Source organism: Anthonomus grandis, chromosome 6 (assembly GCF_022605725.1).
Source record: "Anthonomus grandis grandis chromosome 6, icAntGran1.3, whole genome shotgun sequence".
NCBI classification, from domain to species: Eukaryota; Metazoa; Arthropoda; class Insecta; order Coleoptera; family Curculionidae; genus Anthonomus; species Anthonomus grandis.
This window is the reverse complement of record NC_065551.1, coordinates 23,796,591-23,812,076: the sequence shown is the minus strand read 5'-3', so window position 1 is coordinate 23,812,076 and position 15,486 is coordinate 23,796,591. Positions and strand designations below refer to the sequence as shown.

At 31.9% G+C, this 15,486-nt stretch overlaps 1 protein-coding gene across 1 annotated transcript in view; it reads left to right on the top strand.

Moving 5' to 3' along the window:
• LOC126738013 (fatty-acid amide hydrolase 2) overlaps nucleotides 1–15,483 on the top strand; it is a 35,361-nt gene extending 19,878 nt beyond the window's left edge. Inside the window, exons 6-8 of the mRNA XM_050443166.1 lie at nucleotides 5,665–5,867; nucleotides 5,951–6,117; nucleotides 9,121–15,483. Coding sequence (XP_050299123.1) covers nucleotides 5,665–5,867; nucleotides 5,951–6,117; nucleotides 9,121–9,299 — 549 coding nt within the window. The 3' untranslated portion in view covers nucleotides 9,300–15,483. The remainder of the gene's footprint in view (nucleotides 1–5,664; nucleotides 5,868–5,950; nucleotides 6,118–9,120) is intronic.
• Nucleotides 15,484–15,486: the final 3 nt, after the last annotated feature.

Sequence of the window (15,486 nt, the reverse complement as noted above, 5' to 3'; positions counted from 1 at the left end):
CAAAACCTCTGTTCTTTACATAAAATTGAAATTCATTATTGTACCCCTCACAACCCCAACTCAAATAGTCCAATTGAACGTCTTCACTCCACTTTAAATGAAATTATTCTTACCCTTAAGCACCAAAAGCCAAAAGAAAATATAATAATTCTAATGAATTATGCTATTCTTTCCTATAATAACTCTACACATAGTGCATCCCAATATACCCCTTTTCAAATTGTCAGAGGCAAATTAGACTATAAAAACCCTCTAGAGCTCTCAAACGAACAAAATCTTTCCCAATACATGCAAGAGCATGCAGAGAATATTAAAATAATTAATCATGAACTTTATGAAAAATTAACAGACCAACGACAATCTTCTTTAGATAAAGTAAATAAAGACCGAAATGTAGTAGACATCGACCCTAACAAACCACTTTTTGCGAAAACGTTTCCACAGAAATCAAAAGTTAAAGAATCAGATAAATATAAAAAAGTAACCAAACCTGTTACACAAAAAACTAACGCCATAGCCACCCAAAATAGACGAATACATAAAAACTTATTAAAACCACAACGTAACCTTGTTTCAGATGAGACAAATCATCCCATTCCTGCTCCTCCTACCCATAGCTACGAACTTAGAAGTAAAAAGAATTAGAAATCGCATATTACCAATGGCCATAGGAAAAACTTATATATCAGCTACGAAATATACATCCACTTTTCACATAAACCTCACAGAAATCGAAATTCCCCTATATAACATAAAAAACATACTAACTCAGGCAAACAAAACTGTTTTCAGTACAAATCAAAAGGAAAGCTTCTCAATTCTTACATCCTATAAATTTAATCAAACCTATGAATATTTTCAGACAATTTTAAGAAATACCAAGATTTTTCACAAACCTAATCGATCAAAAAGAGGATTACTTAACGTAGTAGGTAACGCTGAAAAATGGCTCTTCGGTACCCTTGACTCAGACGATGAAACCCGCTATAATAACTATTTCGATATGCTAACAAAAAATCAAGAAATTCTAAATAACAACTTTAATAAAGAACAATCAATTCTATCCTCTATCACACAAGAATTTACTAAAAATTTAGAAAAAATAAATACCAATCAAGCAATTATATTGGAAAAACTAAATTTACTTGAGAAAAATCAGTTAGATTTATCTAATGCCCTATATATGTCTTTAATATTAGACAATATAATGTTGCAATTAAACACTTTAAATTCCGTAATAAATAACATCGAAAACGCAATCTCATTCGCTCATGTAAATAAAATGCACAACTCTATACTCAATCCTAACCAACTTTTAAATTTAATAGAAAATATAAAAACAATATATGGTCCAAACCGAATACCTGAATTTAAAGAATTAGTAAACTTTTATAACTATTTATCTGTTCAAGTAATTATCAAAAATAGCTCAATTTTATTTTCAATACACACCCCAATTGTCTTTCCCAACCACTATATACTTTACAAACTCTACCCAATACCCATTGGAAACAAAACCATTCTCCCTTCCAATCCTTATATCCTACTCACAAACGATAACTACTGGACCACAGAAGAAGAATGCCCGCAGCTAGAAGACGTTTTCATCTGCAAGCAAACCACCCTCTCAAAAGACGAATATTGCCTCTTCCAACTGCTAACAACGTCAACCAATATATGCCCGTTAACCAATGTTAATTACCAAAAAAGTACCATTCAACGCCTAAATGGTAACGAAATTTTGGTCATTCCTGTGCAGATGACAATCGCCCGAGACAAATGTCAACAAGGACTCTACAAGATCTCTGAACCAAGTATTGTTACCCTATCTATGTGCCCCGTTGAGATAGATAACAAAACATACGAAGGCGAAAGAAAAACGGAATTCCAATATGTTTTAGAATTGCCAAAGTTTTCGTATGTCCAAAGCAGCAACAACAATTCCAAATTAACCCTCGAGGAAATAAACTTGGATGAACTGAAGACAGCGCAGAAAATATTGTCGACAATCCAGTTACACCCTCTAGAGGCGCCCGAAAATTCCACGTACCCGTGGATCGCTCCAATCTCATCCATTGCCGCCCTCATATGCGGAATCCTGCTGTATATTGGATGGAAGAAATGGAAAAAGCCTGTTTCATCCCATAGAAGCCACCACTACGAGAACGACCCCTTCGACGGCCCTTCACAAGAGAGTCGAAAAAACGAGCAGCCATTGCAACCCTTATTTTCCGAACTTAAGGAGGGAGGAGTTATGTGATGCAACCAGGCCAAGAACCTCAGTTGACCCCATACATAATTATTATTATTACAAATATTCCTGAATCAACAAAATAAGCATTTTAATATTATTAGGCTCCATAAAAATTGCATTATATAAAATCACTTATCTATTAATTTTCGACGAATAAAGTTGTAGTTAATTGATGGTCAAATTTGTGTAGAATTTATTTTGAATTAAATTTTTTAAAAAGTAGATGTTCAATAATAATTCCATCACTCGTGTTATTGTTTTTATTATAAAATATATGGGTATTCTCAGATTTAAATTTTATTTGTCAGTACTTAGCAGGTCATCTAGCTATAAGGTAATTTTAACTAATTTTTAATATTTGATTTTGTTTTAGTGTAAGGTTTTATTGTAGTTACGTGTGTTTTTCTGTTTATTGTAGGTCTGATGATGCTTTATTAGCGAAACATGTTACCTGATTAATACATATAAAAACATATTTTGAGACTCAGACTTAGAATTTTTATTTTTTCTCTTTGGTTATTCTTTTTTACTTTTTTTTTACAATATTTTTTCATATCTCTTAAGCATTCTAAGAAAAAATTATTTTGTTCTTTTCCAGGCACTTGATATTAGTTTTATGTTTTCATTTAGAAATAATTAACTACCTACATTATTGGAGGTGTTGCGATAATTTTTTATGTCTTCCAGGGAGTTCTTAATTTTTGGTCTTCAAGGGATTGGAAATAGTTTTTTGCCTTTTGCGGTTTACAGCAGTTTTCAGGAAATTAGCGTCCAATTTTTGTACTACAATATCCCCTATCCATCTAATCATCTCCTATCACACAAAATAGCATCCTTTAATCGTTACGTGAATTTCTTACTTAATGTCCCCATGTAATATCCAAATAGAAACAAAAAGGAAAGCTAACCTAGCTTATAATGACCATTGTCTAGACTCCGTCCCTTTTCATGGCCCTTTTTCGTACCAGATGTACAGAATATTAGGAAATAATTGTCAAACGAGTATTAAAGTACCGATTTTGTTTTTTCGGTTTGGTTAGATAAAAATAGGTTAGTTCCCTTTAAAATAATGTAATATACTTAGGGTAGCCATTTGAAATACAAAAGTTTGAGATCGATAAAATCCATTATTCTCAGACATTTTTGGTCACTATTCGCCGGTACGCCAACCGATTTAATTTTTTTTTTGGCACTGTTGAATGGATATTTTAATGCTGTCTACAATGATGTGTCGACGGAACTTTGTCAAATATAAAATTAAAGGAGGGAAGTGACTGTGTTGCTCGCAGAATAGTACGAAATAATCAAACAAGATATATTCAGAGCAAAATCTTTATTATTCGCTTATCAGAGCGCTTTCGGCGTAGGAGCCATCATCAGAGCTAATTGTCAGTTACGCACAGGAGTTCCATGTAGTGGACAAATTAAAATAACTTTAAAAACATTTAAGATTACATATAACACACCACTAAATGCAGAAGGACATACAATATTTAAAAAAGGGCAGACCCTTCCATGTTCATGTTTAAAATTAATTGAAACAATCGATCGCTTTGTAGCTCAAATAGCAAGAAGAAATCTTACAACTCATCCAGAGCTTCAAATAAAACTTTTTCAGGCTACAGGTATTAGTGTTTTGGTTGAAACTATCAGAAGAATACTTCGCATTCGAGAATTATTTAGTAGAAGACTGTTGAATTCCAAAACTTTTAAGGCAAAATAAAACTGACCGTTAAAATTGGTATTTGAAGCATGAAAATTGGACAAATGCCTTATTTTTGGATAAAATTAAAATCGGTCTACGATCCATGGTAATTTAAAAGGTAGAGGGAGATAAGCTAAACTCCGTGCTGCCAATCCTATCCCGAAATACAAAGGAGGTACTGTAATGTTCTGGTGTGGGAAATATCATTAGTGAAAGAACTTTTTTAATTCCTATTCGACAAACCTTAAAGGTTCAAAAATATGTTGATTTAGTTTTATACCCTGCAGTCAGGCTCTGGAGAGCTGCTTTTGGCCATTTTTTTTATTCATGCAAGAGCAGCAGAGTTGCGAAATGATTCTTAGAAGGTGAAGGCGTTGCAGGTTTGGAGTAGTCTTTTTGCTCACCGGATCTTAATCCTTTAGAGCACTTATGTGATAAGATCTAAGAAAGTATATTTGAGGTCGAAATAATCCTGGTTAAATCGAACAACCTATATAAGGTGATATTAGAGCAATGGGCATATGTTCCAAAAAAAAAAATAAAAACTTGAAAGATAGCATGCCTCGTCGAATTCGCACTTGCATAGATGCTAGAGGTGGCAATACTAATGATTAAAATTAGTCAAATAGCCTAATTTCTTCTTAAATTAACATTTTCAGAGAAGTTATTTTTATAGTGGTCTAAATTGTTTGTAATTTTTTTTTATTATTAAAAATTTATTTTTGTAATTAACTTGCTGTTTAAAAACTTTTCTTTTCTCCTTTATGACATTTTTTTAAATTAAATTGTATTTCTCGAAAATACTGGGTGATTCGATATAAGTTTCGTTGTGTGTCTTTTAAATTAAATAGTTATAGTTAAATAGTAATTCTTTTGTTCTTCTGGCGTGCGATAATAGTGTTGATGTTTTTTTCTATTTATGGCGAGGTGAGATGTTTAATCATTTACTTTTATAGTGTCTACTAATGCCTGTGTGCATTCTTAACGTCTCATTTTCAGTTTTTTTATTAAATTTGTATGCCAGTTTTCCTTTTTTTTAAATCTTTGTACATCAGTGTCCATGTCTTTTGAGTGGTGTGTTTTTCTGGGAACTCATTGACAACTAAGTAATTTTGTTATTTTTTATATTTGGTATTTTCTTATTGTTATAGAGCAGCACTGAAGATAGTCTAACAGACCGAAATCTCTCAGCGGATTTTATTTAAAATTAGTTCACTGATACAAAAACGTTGTCCTATTTCGTCGAATCTTATGTCTTTCGAGCATCAAAAAGATTTTTTACAGAATTTAAAATTTCTTCTGAAAGAAGTAATTTTTGTTTCATTTGGTTAAAAGCATTTTTTTCCTCTCCAGACTGTTGGGAGTAATTTTTTGACTGTCTTAGGCATATTATTTAGGGATATCTTATGTATCCAGAAAATATTATTGAATTTTTTCAGTTTCTTCTATTTGTAGTTCTATAAATAATACAGTTTAAAACAAATTATTGTTAAAACCCAAAATCCCAGACCCAATGACATCATAAATACTTAAATATATAGCATACACAGCCACTAATCTTATCCTTAATACACTCCTACAGCTCCGTAAATATTGCAAATCTAATTACCCTACATAATTTTGAATATTATATCAGCTTCTATATATATGCTTTTTATATTAATTTATATAAAATGTACATAGTATGACACATTTTGCTTTGTAGGTGAGCCTCAAAAGATTCATAAAAAGCGCCCCGATGTGGTTCGCCAACATGAAATCCCCGAACGGTCCTACCTTCGCCGAGCAACTAACCAACCTTGAGGGCAAAATAAACCCTTGGTGGGAGCTGGTAAAATGGACATTTCGCCAATCGAATCACTCGTTTGTCGCTTTGGCGACTTGTCTGATAGAGAAAGGAGGTTGTAGGTAGGCCATATCTGGGGAACTACATAACTATGAAATTACCTGACTTCTGAGATCCTTTGATTTTTACAATAATTCATCTTTAGGTATGGAGATGAAAAGTACCAATATTTAGTAGAAGAAAGGGATGCCTTCAGGTTAGAAGTTTTAGACTTATTGGGCGATGACGGAGTACTTTTATACCCCACACACCCCACTTCGGCTCCTTATCATCATGAACCTTTAGTGAAGCCTTTTAATTTTGCTTATACAGGTAAGTGGATAGCATTTATTCTATTTTGTATTAAATAGAAAAAGGTATTCAACTTTTTCAATTTATAAAAAGGAAATAATATTTGTATATATGTTACGACTAAAACCAGAAATTGGATAAATGTAGTTTTGTCCAGTAATATTTGGACAAAACGTTACCATTAAAATATAGGTACAAGAATAGTACAATTATTAAGATCTGTCTGCTTTATTTTTTGACATACAAAAAGTTATTATATGTATTTTACAAAAAATCTAGGTAACTTAAAATATGAATGTTTCATCAAATGATGAAATATTATTTATTGGAGAAAGATAAAGTCGAATAACCTGTTCTCTTCCTAATGCCTATGTTATCCTATATATCCTCAACTGCCATAGCGTGGCTAGTAACTCTTTGACTTAATCACTTCATTGGGAAGTGATATTTTAAACTGGTTTATCGGGAACATACGAAATCGAAATTAGAATTGCTGTATGAGCGGGCCATCGACAGTACGTGAACAGAAAAATAATAATTATTAATCAACCTTGCTTAAATTCATATAGAAATGACGCAGTCTACGGTTATCTGACTGTAAAATAAACAGCACATCGAATATACAAAAAAATATCTCGTAATTTTTTTTTAATTTCTTCAATTATGTTAAGCATTGTGGTAGAAAGCTTTTTTCTGGCTTTGCGTATGAAATCAAATTATCTCTCTCTCTCTCTCGCTCTATAGCATTACAACCCAGGGTGGGTCATTGCTGACTGTACAATCTGCCTCTACTTTTTGTGGTCCTTCATTAGGTCTTCTACTCGTTCGATATTTAGAATCCGTAAGTCTGCTGAAATATTATCTTTCCACCGCATCGTTGGTCTTCCCAACGGTTGTTTTACTTTAGGAGTCTCTTCTCATATCAACTTAGCAATACGTTGATCTTGTATCTAAACATAGTCCACCTAAATCTTTCTGACTACATTATGTTCATTATATCTGGCTGGTTATATAGTTCTTCCAATTCTATATTAGTTCTTATTCTGTATTGCTGTGTGTGTTCTTAACTGATCCATATATCCTTTTAAGAATAATTTTTTCTCCAATTTCTAGATAGTTTTTATTTTCTTTTATCCTCGTCCATGTTTTACATGGATATATTATCATAGATCTTTCCACTAAATCGTAAATTCTTGTTTTAGTACAGCGGGATACTTTTTTTATTTCATTATTTTTGCAGCGCAAAACAGTATCGACCTTGTATTCTGTTGGGTTATATTATATATAGTTATAGGTCAGAGGTGATCGTAGATTCCAAATATTCAAACTGATGAGCTCTCTCAAAACTGTACTGCCCTCTTTAGTTAAAACGTCCTAGCTACAAAATTCTCGTTTTTTGGGCTTATTACATTTTATTAACTTCGTATCAAATGGTATCTACCTCCTTGGCTAAATTAGAAAGTCCTAACTACATTTTTTATGCCTTAAATTCACCTAAATATATTGTCCTATGTGTAGCAAAGACGATAATCCCAAATTAAAATGTCTGTCTATCTTTTTCTAAGTTAAAATGTCCTAAGCAGCATCCCGTTTGTAGAATATTCATTTGTGTCAGTAGGGGCATACTCGAAAAGCCGGTGGTAATAATATGACACGAAGGACTGCGGGTCAAAATAAGGAAGATTTAATTTCCACTTTTTTTGAATTTTTTTTATATAACAGAGACATGCGTAATATTACGATCTGGCTTGACAATTGTGCAACTTAAAACAAAAATTGGGCCTAATTCTGTTTTTTTGTTTACGTTGTAAACTCTACCGGGACTGAACTGGAGAATTTGGAAATAAAAATACTTTCAATCTGGTCTCACTTTTATGTCCGCGGACTCGTTCCATCACCAGGTAGAACAATCATTGAAAAGGCACGGTAAGGTATTCGATTTTAATGTTTTTAAATCGGCTGGAGAAAAAGCAAACTCATCTAAGGTCCATGTAAAAGAGGTGAACATAAAAACTTTTTTGAATGGAAAGATTGTTCATCCAAGTTTAAGCTTCAAAAAATTGTTTCCGAACCTTACTTGCAGAATATAGTACTAAATATTATAAAGATGGGTTACCAAAATCTTCTTGCCGAACACGATGTAGAGGTGTAAAATTAGAAAGAAAACTAAATTTAATTTCTAGATTTACTTTCATACTGTTTTTAATATTCTAATATTTTATTAGTTAGTAATTTAGTTATAATGTTAATTTGAAATGTAACTCCTATGTCTTTAATGAATATCAGTCCAAAAACAGATATATTTTTTTATTATAATTACTTTACTAAGTTAAAAAGTCCTTTCAAGCTTTTTTTTCTAAAATTTGACCAAATTTTGATTGAATCTTTTACTAAACTTTACCCACAAATTTCTAAGCGTATAAAAAGAATCAGATAATTATTTCAAAATATGAGGCCTGCATATTAGTTTCCATAAAATCTCAATTTGCTCAGCTTTATCGATTTGCGAGTTAGGATGTTTTAAATAAGGACGGCAGTGTAGTGGTCCATTGTTACGTTCTGTCCCAATCTATCTCGTCGTTCTGTTATTATCTTCGTTGATTCGAAACCCGATTTCTTTTGCAGCATTTTCCAGTCAAATTAGCATCGACTATTGATTTCTGAAAATACCATTTACCTTACGCTGCTTTTAGCCATATTTCCACGAGCGCCACGTGAGATTCATCTCATTCTTCTGTATGGAAGTAAGAGAGCAAAAATCTCTTAAATCCACCAACTCTACTGCGTAGATTTTAGAGAATTCATACACCACATATTGAAATTTTAGTGTGGTATCAATTCACGAAGCATTTCATTAAACCGAGTCTTAAAATACCAAAATATTTCTAAATCACACATTTTCTTGAACTGCCTTCAACTTTAAGAAACAAATTTAACTCATTAAGCTAAATTATTGTACATTACATAAGTACTGTACAAGACATGCTACTGTTAATATTTAAATTAATATTAATATTTTAATAGGTGTTATTAATGTGCTAAAACTCCCAGCGACCCACATCCCAATGGGTTTGGACCGTAATGGACTGCCAATAGGATTACAAGTGATTTCCAAGGAAAATAACGACAGACTCTGTATTGCGGTGGCTAGAGAGCTGGAAAAGGCTTTTGGAGGTTGGGTTCCGCCGGAAATTGACGCCTAATCATCGCGAAAAGCGTTATAAATAACAGGCGGGGCTATACATTATTTTGTAACCCTAAAAAAGGTTAGAACTAACCCTGCATAAAGGGGTCAGTGCTCAAGTTTTATTTACCGGGACCAGTCTTTAATAAAATTTAAGTAATTGCCCAATTTTCCATAGAAAAAATTGGTGTCTCACTACTCAAATTTACTGTTCATACAGCCCTGACCCTTTGACAATAGTATTCTTCTAAATACCAATTTAATTTATATAATACTTTATGTACAAAATGAGATTATAGTTTTTTCATAATTTTATATACATTATAGGAGTTTTACTGGAATGTATGTGCAGCGGTGGGGGTAACTCTTGATTTTTAAGAGCTCCAATTATACCAATATATGTATATCGAAAAAAAAATTATTTAATGGCCAATGATTGGAAATGGTTGAGCTTAAGGTGTGAAATGATAGAATTTTCACTACTGTCTATTCCCGGCGAAAGTTGACAATATAAAAAGTGCCACATATAAAAAGTTGTACACTATTTTAAAATCACCATCTCTATATATCTCTATCAAAATTATGTTTTTTGTTCCATTTTCGCAAAAATTATTTAATTTTTATGCAAGTTAGCAAAAATAGACCTTATAGATAGTTTTAGACCCTAGCCTACTGTTTTATTTTTTATATGAACTTTTCAATAATTGTTGATAATTTATTTAAATTTTTAACAAAATATATACAAAATAATGGATTGAACCATTCAATTCTACTTTATAGGTATATTTCCGAACGTACATACAAGATTTCGTAAAATTACTAATATGTAATAATCTTGAACATATTTGATAGGCATCAATTGACTTAGGCAGTTTCTTGTGTTCGTTTTTGCCACATCACGAATTTAATTGTAGCAAACTTGATCTTTATCAACAGATCAGTTTTCTTAAAAGTTGTTTTCTGTAAAGTCACTTCAGTAACACTTTGATCTATAGTTTGTATTCATATGAGGCAAAACGTACCGTATTTGTGGTCAATGGACGAATATTTTTGAAGTATCTGGGATTTTTGTAGTTACCGATGAGTATCAAAGGCATTTTATGGCTTTTAGTAAAGTTTTCGCTAAATTAATACTGCTATTCGCTCTGAGAGCTATTCTCTAAGATTTTGCTGGCTGTTTGGTCGACATTATACACAAAGTCCAATTCATAAATATTTTGTTGCAATTCTTCTTTGAAATTGGCTTGAAAGACGTTTGCTGCATCTACATCAGCTGACATTTTTTACCTTGAATTTCCATTTCGCGAATTCCATGATGAGATATAAATCTATACAACTCTTACTACCAACGATTATAATGCTTTTTCACAAATTAAAGGTCCAGATATCGGTTGCCAAACAGATCGTTTTTGTCAAAAATAACAATTTGGATCTTTTTTTTTTTTGGGTTTTTTCATCACTTTTTGATATTTACTTCCTTCGTGACAATCAAGTTTGCAGGTGTACTTCAAGATTGAATCGACATTCTTGTTAATATCGCTTATTGCAGAAGTACCTACACCATACTTATCGGGTAATTTACGATCGATATCTACTTTTCTACTTTAATTCGACAATGTTTATTTTGTCATTAAGCGATAACGCTATACAACCATCTGTTATTGCTAATGACTGTAATGCTGTTTCAGAAATCAAAGGGTTAGATATCAGCCGCCCAGCTAATCGTTTTTAACAAAAAAACTCACAATATAAAGTTTTTTGCTTACCCTTTATTAGGTGGGACCAGTCAGTTTCCGAATCCTCCAATTATAATAGGTATAACTATAAAAAAAAATTGTAATAGGCATGAGTTGTAAAAATAGTATTGTAGATTTGATTGTCTCCACTTGGGCCCTGTTATGCAAAAAGCAACCAAGCCACACGAAATTAATTAGGAGTTATTAGCTTTTATATGTTTTTTTCAATTGGTTGGTTTGTTTTTGCTGATCGACTAATTACAAAAAAATAGTAGAACACGTGGACTTTGTTATTGATGCATTTTACAAATTTTCATCTCTTTCCATTTCAAAATCAAGAGTTTCTATGTCAAAACCATCTACATCCTCAATGATTCTTGTGTTACCCTTAAGATTAGTATAGAACAGCAAAGCATCCGATGGAATAAGGTGAATCATATTAAAAATAAGCACTAGTTTAAGCACCAGACCACGTCGTTTTACCAGTTGTTTCACAAGCATCCAGACCACGTTGTGTCGTATCGTATTCCGCACAAGTATACCAATCCGCTTGGTTGCTAAACAATATAGGTAATTTGAAAATACTTTATAATAAAACTAACCCACTTGGTTGGAAATTCTTGAGAAAGAAATTCAACAACACCAATCACACAACAATCCAAGTGGAATGGTTGCTTTATGCGAAATGTGAGAATTTCGATTAGTGAACAGAGTATAAGTGGGGACGCACTTTTCAAGGTCAAAAATATGTAGAATGGCTTGGTAGCTTTTTGCAGAATGTAGTTTGGACATTTTGAAATCAGTTTGCAACATTATCTAGTTTTTTTTTCAAATTGTGGGTTGGTTGCTTTTTGCATAACAGGACCCAATTAGTCTTCCAGGATTTTTTAATTTAGTTCAAATTCAAAGGTCAAGATAAGCTAACTAGATCAAGCCCCAAAAACAAAATAAAGTGTTCCAATATCTTTATGATTTGTCAAGTATAATCATTTATAAAATAGATAGTTTAGATAATTTAGAAATTCTGGTATTATGATTATGGACAAATGAAATTCAAAAAATGTAAAGGGATTTTTGATAAATTTTAGCACAAGTTCTGTTACTTTTGAATTTTTCTAGCCTAAACATCTCTATAATCAAAGAGAGAAATTACAGGAGATTCGCAAAGAAATACATTGTTTTTTGTATGAAAAGTGTGAAATATTGTTTAATCTAACGTATGCCAATTTTAGTTTATTATTTATATTTGAAATTTTTTACGTCAGTAATTAATATTAACACATTTTCAATTTTAATATTTAGATTATCTTTTGTAAGCTCTTTAATCGGGGTATTTGACTAACAGATCATTAATTAAAATTTAAAAAGTTTAATTTTGAAATTGTGTTCTGGTGCATATAGAGAAATATTATTTTTCTTTAATTCTGCGTGTTGTATATTATTAGAGTTTAATGCTAAGTACAGTAAGTACAGTTGACAGTTATATGCATTCTGAAGAATTTGAGAGCGATTAAGTGATTTGTTCATGTCAGCAACATATAAATTGAAAAAAGTTATGGTGAATTAAAGTAGTTAACCTTGAGAAGGTGAATAAAAGGCCATTTTCTATTTGGTTAAATTTTGATTCTAAAATATTGTTTTCATTTTTAATAACAGTACCGATCAGAAGTGTAATGGGCATGGTTTTGATCACAACAAAACTGTCCTACAGCGAAATATACTATATTAATATATAAAAGTAAATGTTTGCGGCTATGGTCGCTTCTACCTTGAAAACCACCATGCAGAGTCATGTGAAAATTTGCAGAGCTATTAGTTTTTACCCTCTTATATGCATGATCTTGTTCGCAAACTCACATTTGCAACATTTACTCGTGTTCGCACTCTCGATGCCAAGTGCAAAGTACGCAAGTGAAATAGATAGTTTCGCAATGTCACTTCACCTTATTCAAAAATCCGTGTATTTAGGAGTGGAAATTGTCGATTTTTTCACCATCTTTCGTCATTTGCTTAAAGATGTTAACTTCCCACCACCTCCTGCCGCCAGTTTTGAATAATGTGATCTGGAAAATAATCAGCTGTGATTTAGTGACAAATGCTTTGCTATAGTCTAACACAGCAAGACAAGTTAGATTTTTTCCCGTTAAGGCTAATGTCTTCAAAAATTTTGACAAGGTTTATAGTATTAAAATTTTAGTCTGTGTGTAGTGCTAAAATTTATTCTAAAATCAGACTAACAATCGGGAATTAATTCGAACTTATCAGTATCAATCAATACAAGCATAATCTTAAACCTTGTAATGTTATCTCCCCCCCACTGCATTTGTCTTGATTTTGTTCATGACAACTTTTATCTATAAGAGAAAATGAATATTTGGATGTATAGTAGTTTTAACCTCACTAAAGACCCATAAAAACCATAAAGGATTCTGTTGCCGCGCCTTCAGAGGCGTGCGGTTATTTATAAAAATCTCTCGGTGAATAATAAAATAAAATAAAAAATTTTAAGTTAAAGTTACAGTTTTACTGACTATTATTTCGTTGATCTAGTTATTTTTGAGATGAATGAAGGTACATTTTTATAACGCAGTAAAGTCGACTAGGATTATTCACTCAAACACTTATTTATATGATTGCAAAGTACTCACCAATGCTTAACTAACCTTCTAAAAGACTATCCTCAGAAGTAGAATCATCAAGGCCAGGTTGAATTATTATTTGGTATAGGTGGGTGTCCAAAACGGTATACTCAGTTTTAAATGTGCCCCATACTAGTTTAATGGGGTTAAAAATATAATAATATGGAGGCAACCTTAAAACGGTGTGTCCATTATTCTTAGCAATGTTATCAATAACATACTCATTTTTAAAGTTATAACCTTTAATGGTATTAAGCAACTCCTTTTTTAAGGGGATTTTGTTAGGGACTGGAATGTTCTTAATTTTCATAAAAGTTATGATATCTTGTTTTTTAGAGCTGTTGTTTGGTATTTTATTTAATATCCTGGAATGGTAAGATGCAGTGTCCATAACGATTACAAATTTCAAATAATGCCGCAGAAAAAAACTATTTAATTATATCAAAAAAGAAATAAGCAACAATGTAACTCCACAAACTTTAACAAATCGCAAATTAAAAAACAAAGAAATATAATATTCATACAACACTCTCATTAAACATCAGAGCTAGACAAAAAGAGCCGCCTGGCTCGATTCGTCCTGCCACCTGCCACTGTCCTAAAACTTTAAAATAGTCGGCTTGTCAAAGGCGACTTTTTTTAAGGCGACAGGGGCCCTTGGCGCGGCATCCGCTTTTGATAACCGATTTCTATGAATCGCTGCACGAAGCGGTAAGCTTTAACATCGACACCTGCATTAGTACGCTGCCGCTGTTCCATAATCCACCCCGGTCTATAAGTCTTCCCGCCGGAACGCTTTTAATAGTTTTTGTGGTCATTCAAGTGACTTTAAAACCAGTATACCAGGCTTTAAATTTTCATGCATGTTTGATTTCTAGTATGCCATTTTATCTGGGTATGCCGATATAACCGTGTTTGAATTTAGAAAAGTTATCCAATCTTTCCGGATCTTGCAAGGACGGGGGCAGGGTTTAGGCTTTTTTATAATGTTTAACTGTTTTGCGGATGTCCACACTTCTTTTCCAGTCTTTTGTGTCAGTTGATTAAAGTTACTAATTTCTTGTTGTAAAATCTAAACGTTATGTAGTAAATTAATTTAACATCAGATTTAGTTTTATATAATTACGCTTTTTTCATATTCAATAGGTTAAAAGATAGATATATTTTTCTTATTTTATAAGAAATTATATGTGAAAATATAAAAATGAGGCCCATATACACAAGTGTTTCCATAAAGGAGTGAAATTCTTGAAAATCCTTTTGTACCTCAAAATATGTTTTGCATTTGTCCCTATATTCAAAATGACTTTTATTTAATTTGAAGATTTTTCCAAGATTTACAACTCTTCTATTGAGCACTTTTCACATTGACGTCAACTTATAGCAGAAATAGTAGCAAAACTATTTTTCACATTAGTCGTTTGATATATATATTAAAAAGTACAATAGAATGAAAATTACCTTCTTACTTACCTAATTTTCAGTTCGGATTACAATAATTTAAGAAATATGATTACTTCTTGTTCTCATCGAGGCAGTTTAGTCACAATTTCTTCAAATAGCGCAAGAATGTTATTTTTGACGTGTAAATGGTATAATCAGTAGGGCAACAGGGATGCCGATAAAAATATATGCATTTTGTGCATTTAATGTTAAATAAATGTCTATATATAATATTTTTCTACAGTTTTAATTATGTTTAAACTCTTTTTGCAGTTAACGGTTGCGGTGCAATTTAAGCGAAATGAGATTTTTTTGTGTAACTTTTTTGTAATAATTATTGTATTTTATAATTGAATTCATAAATATAGTATTGTATTGTTTCCTAGAT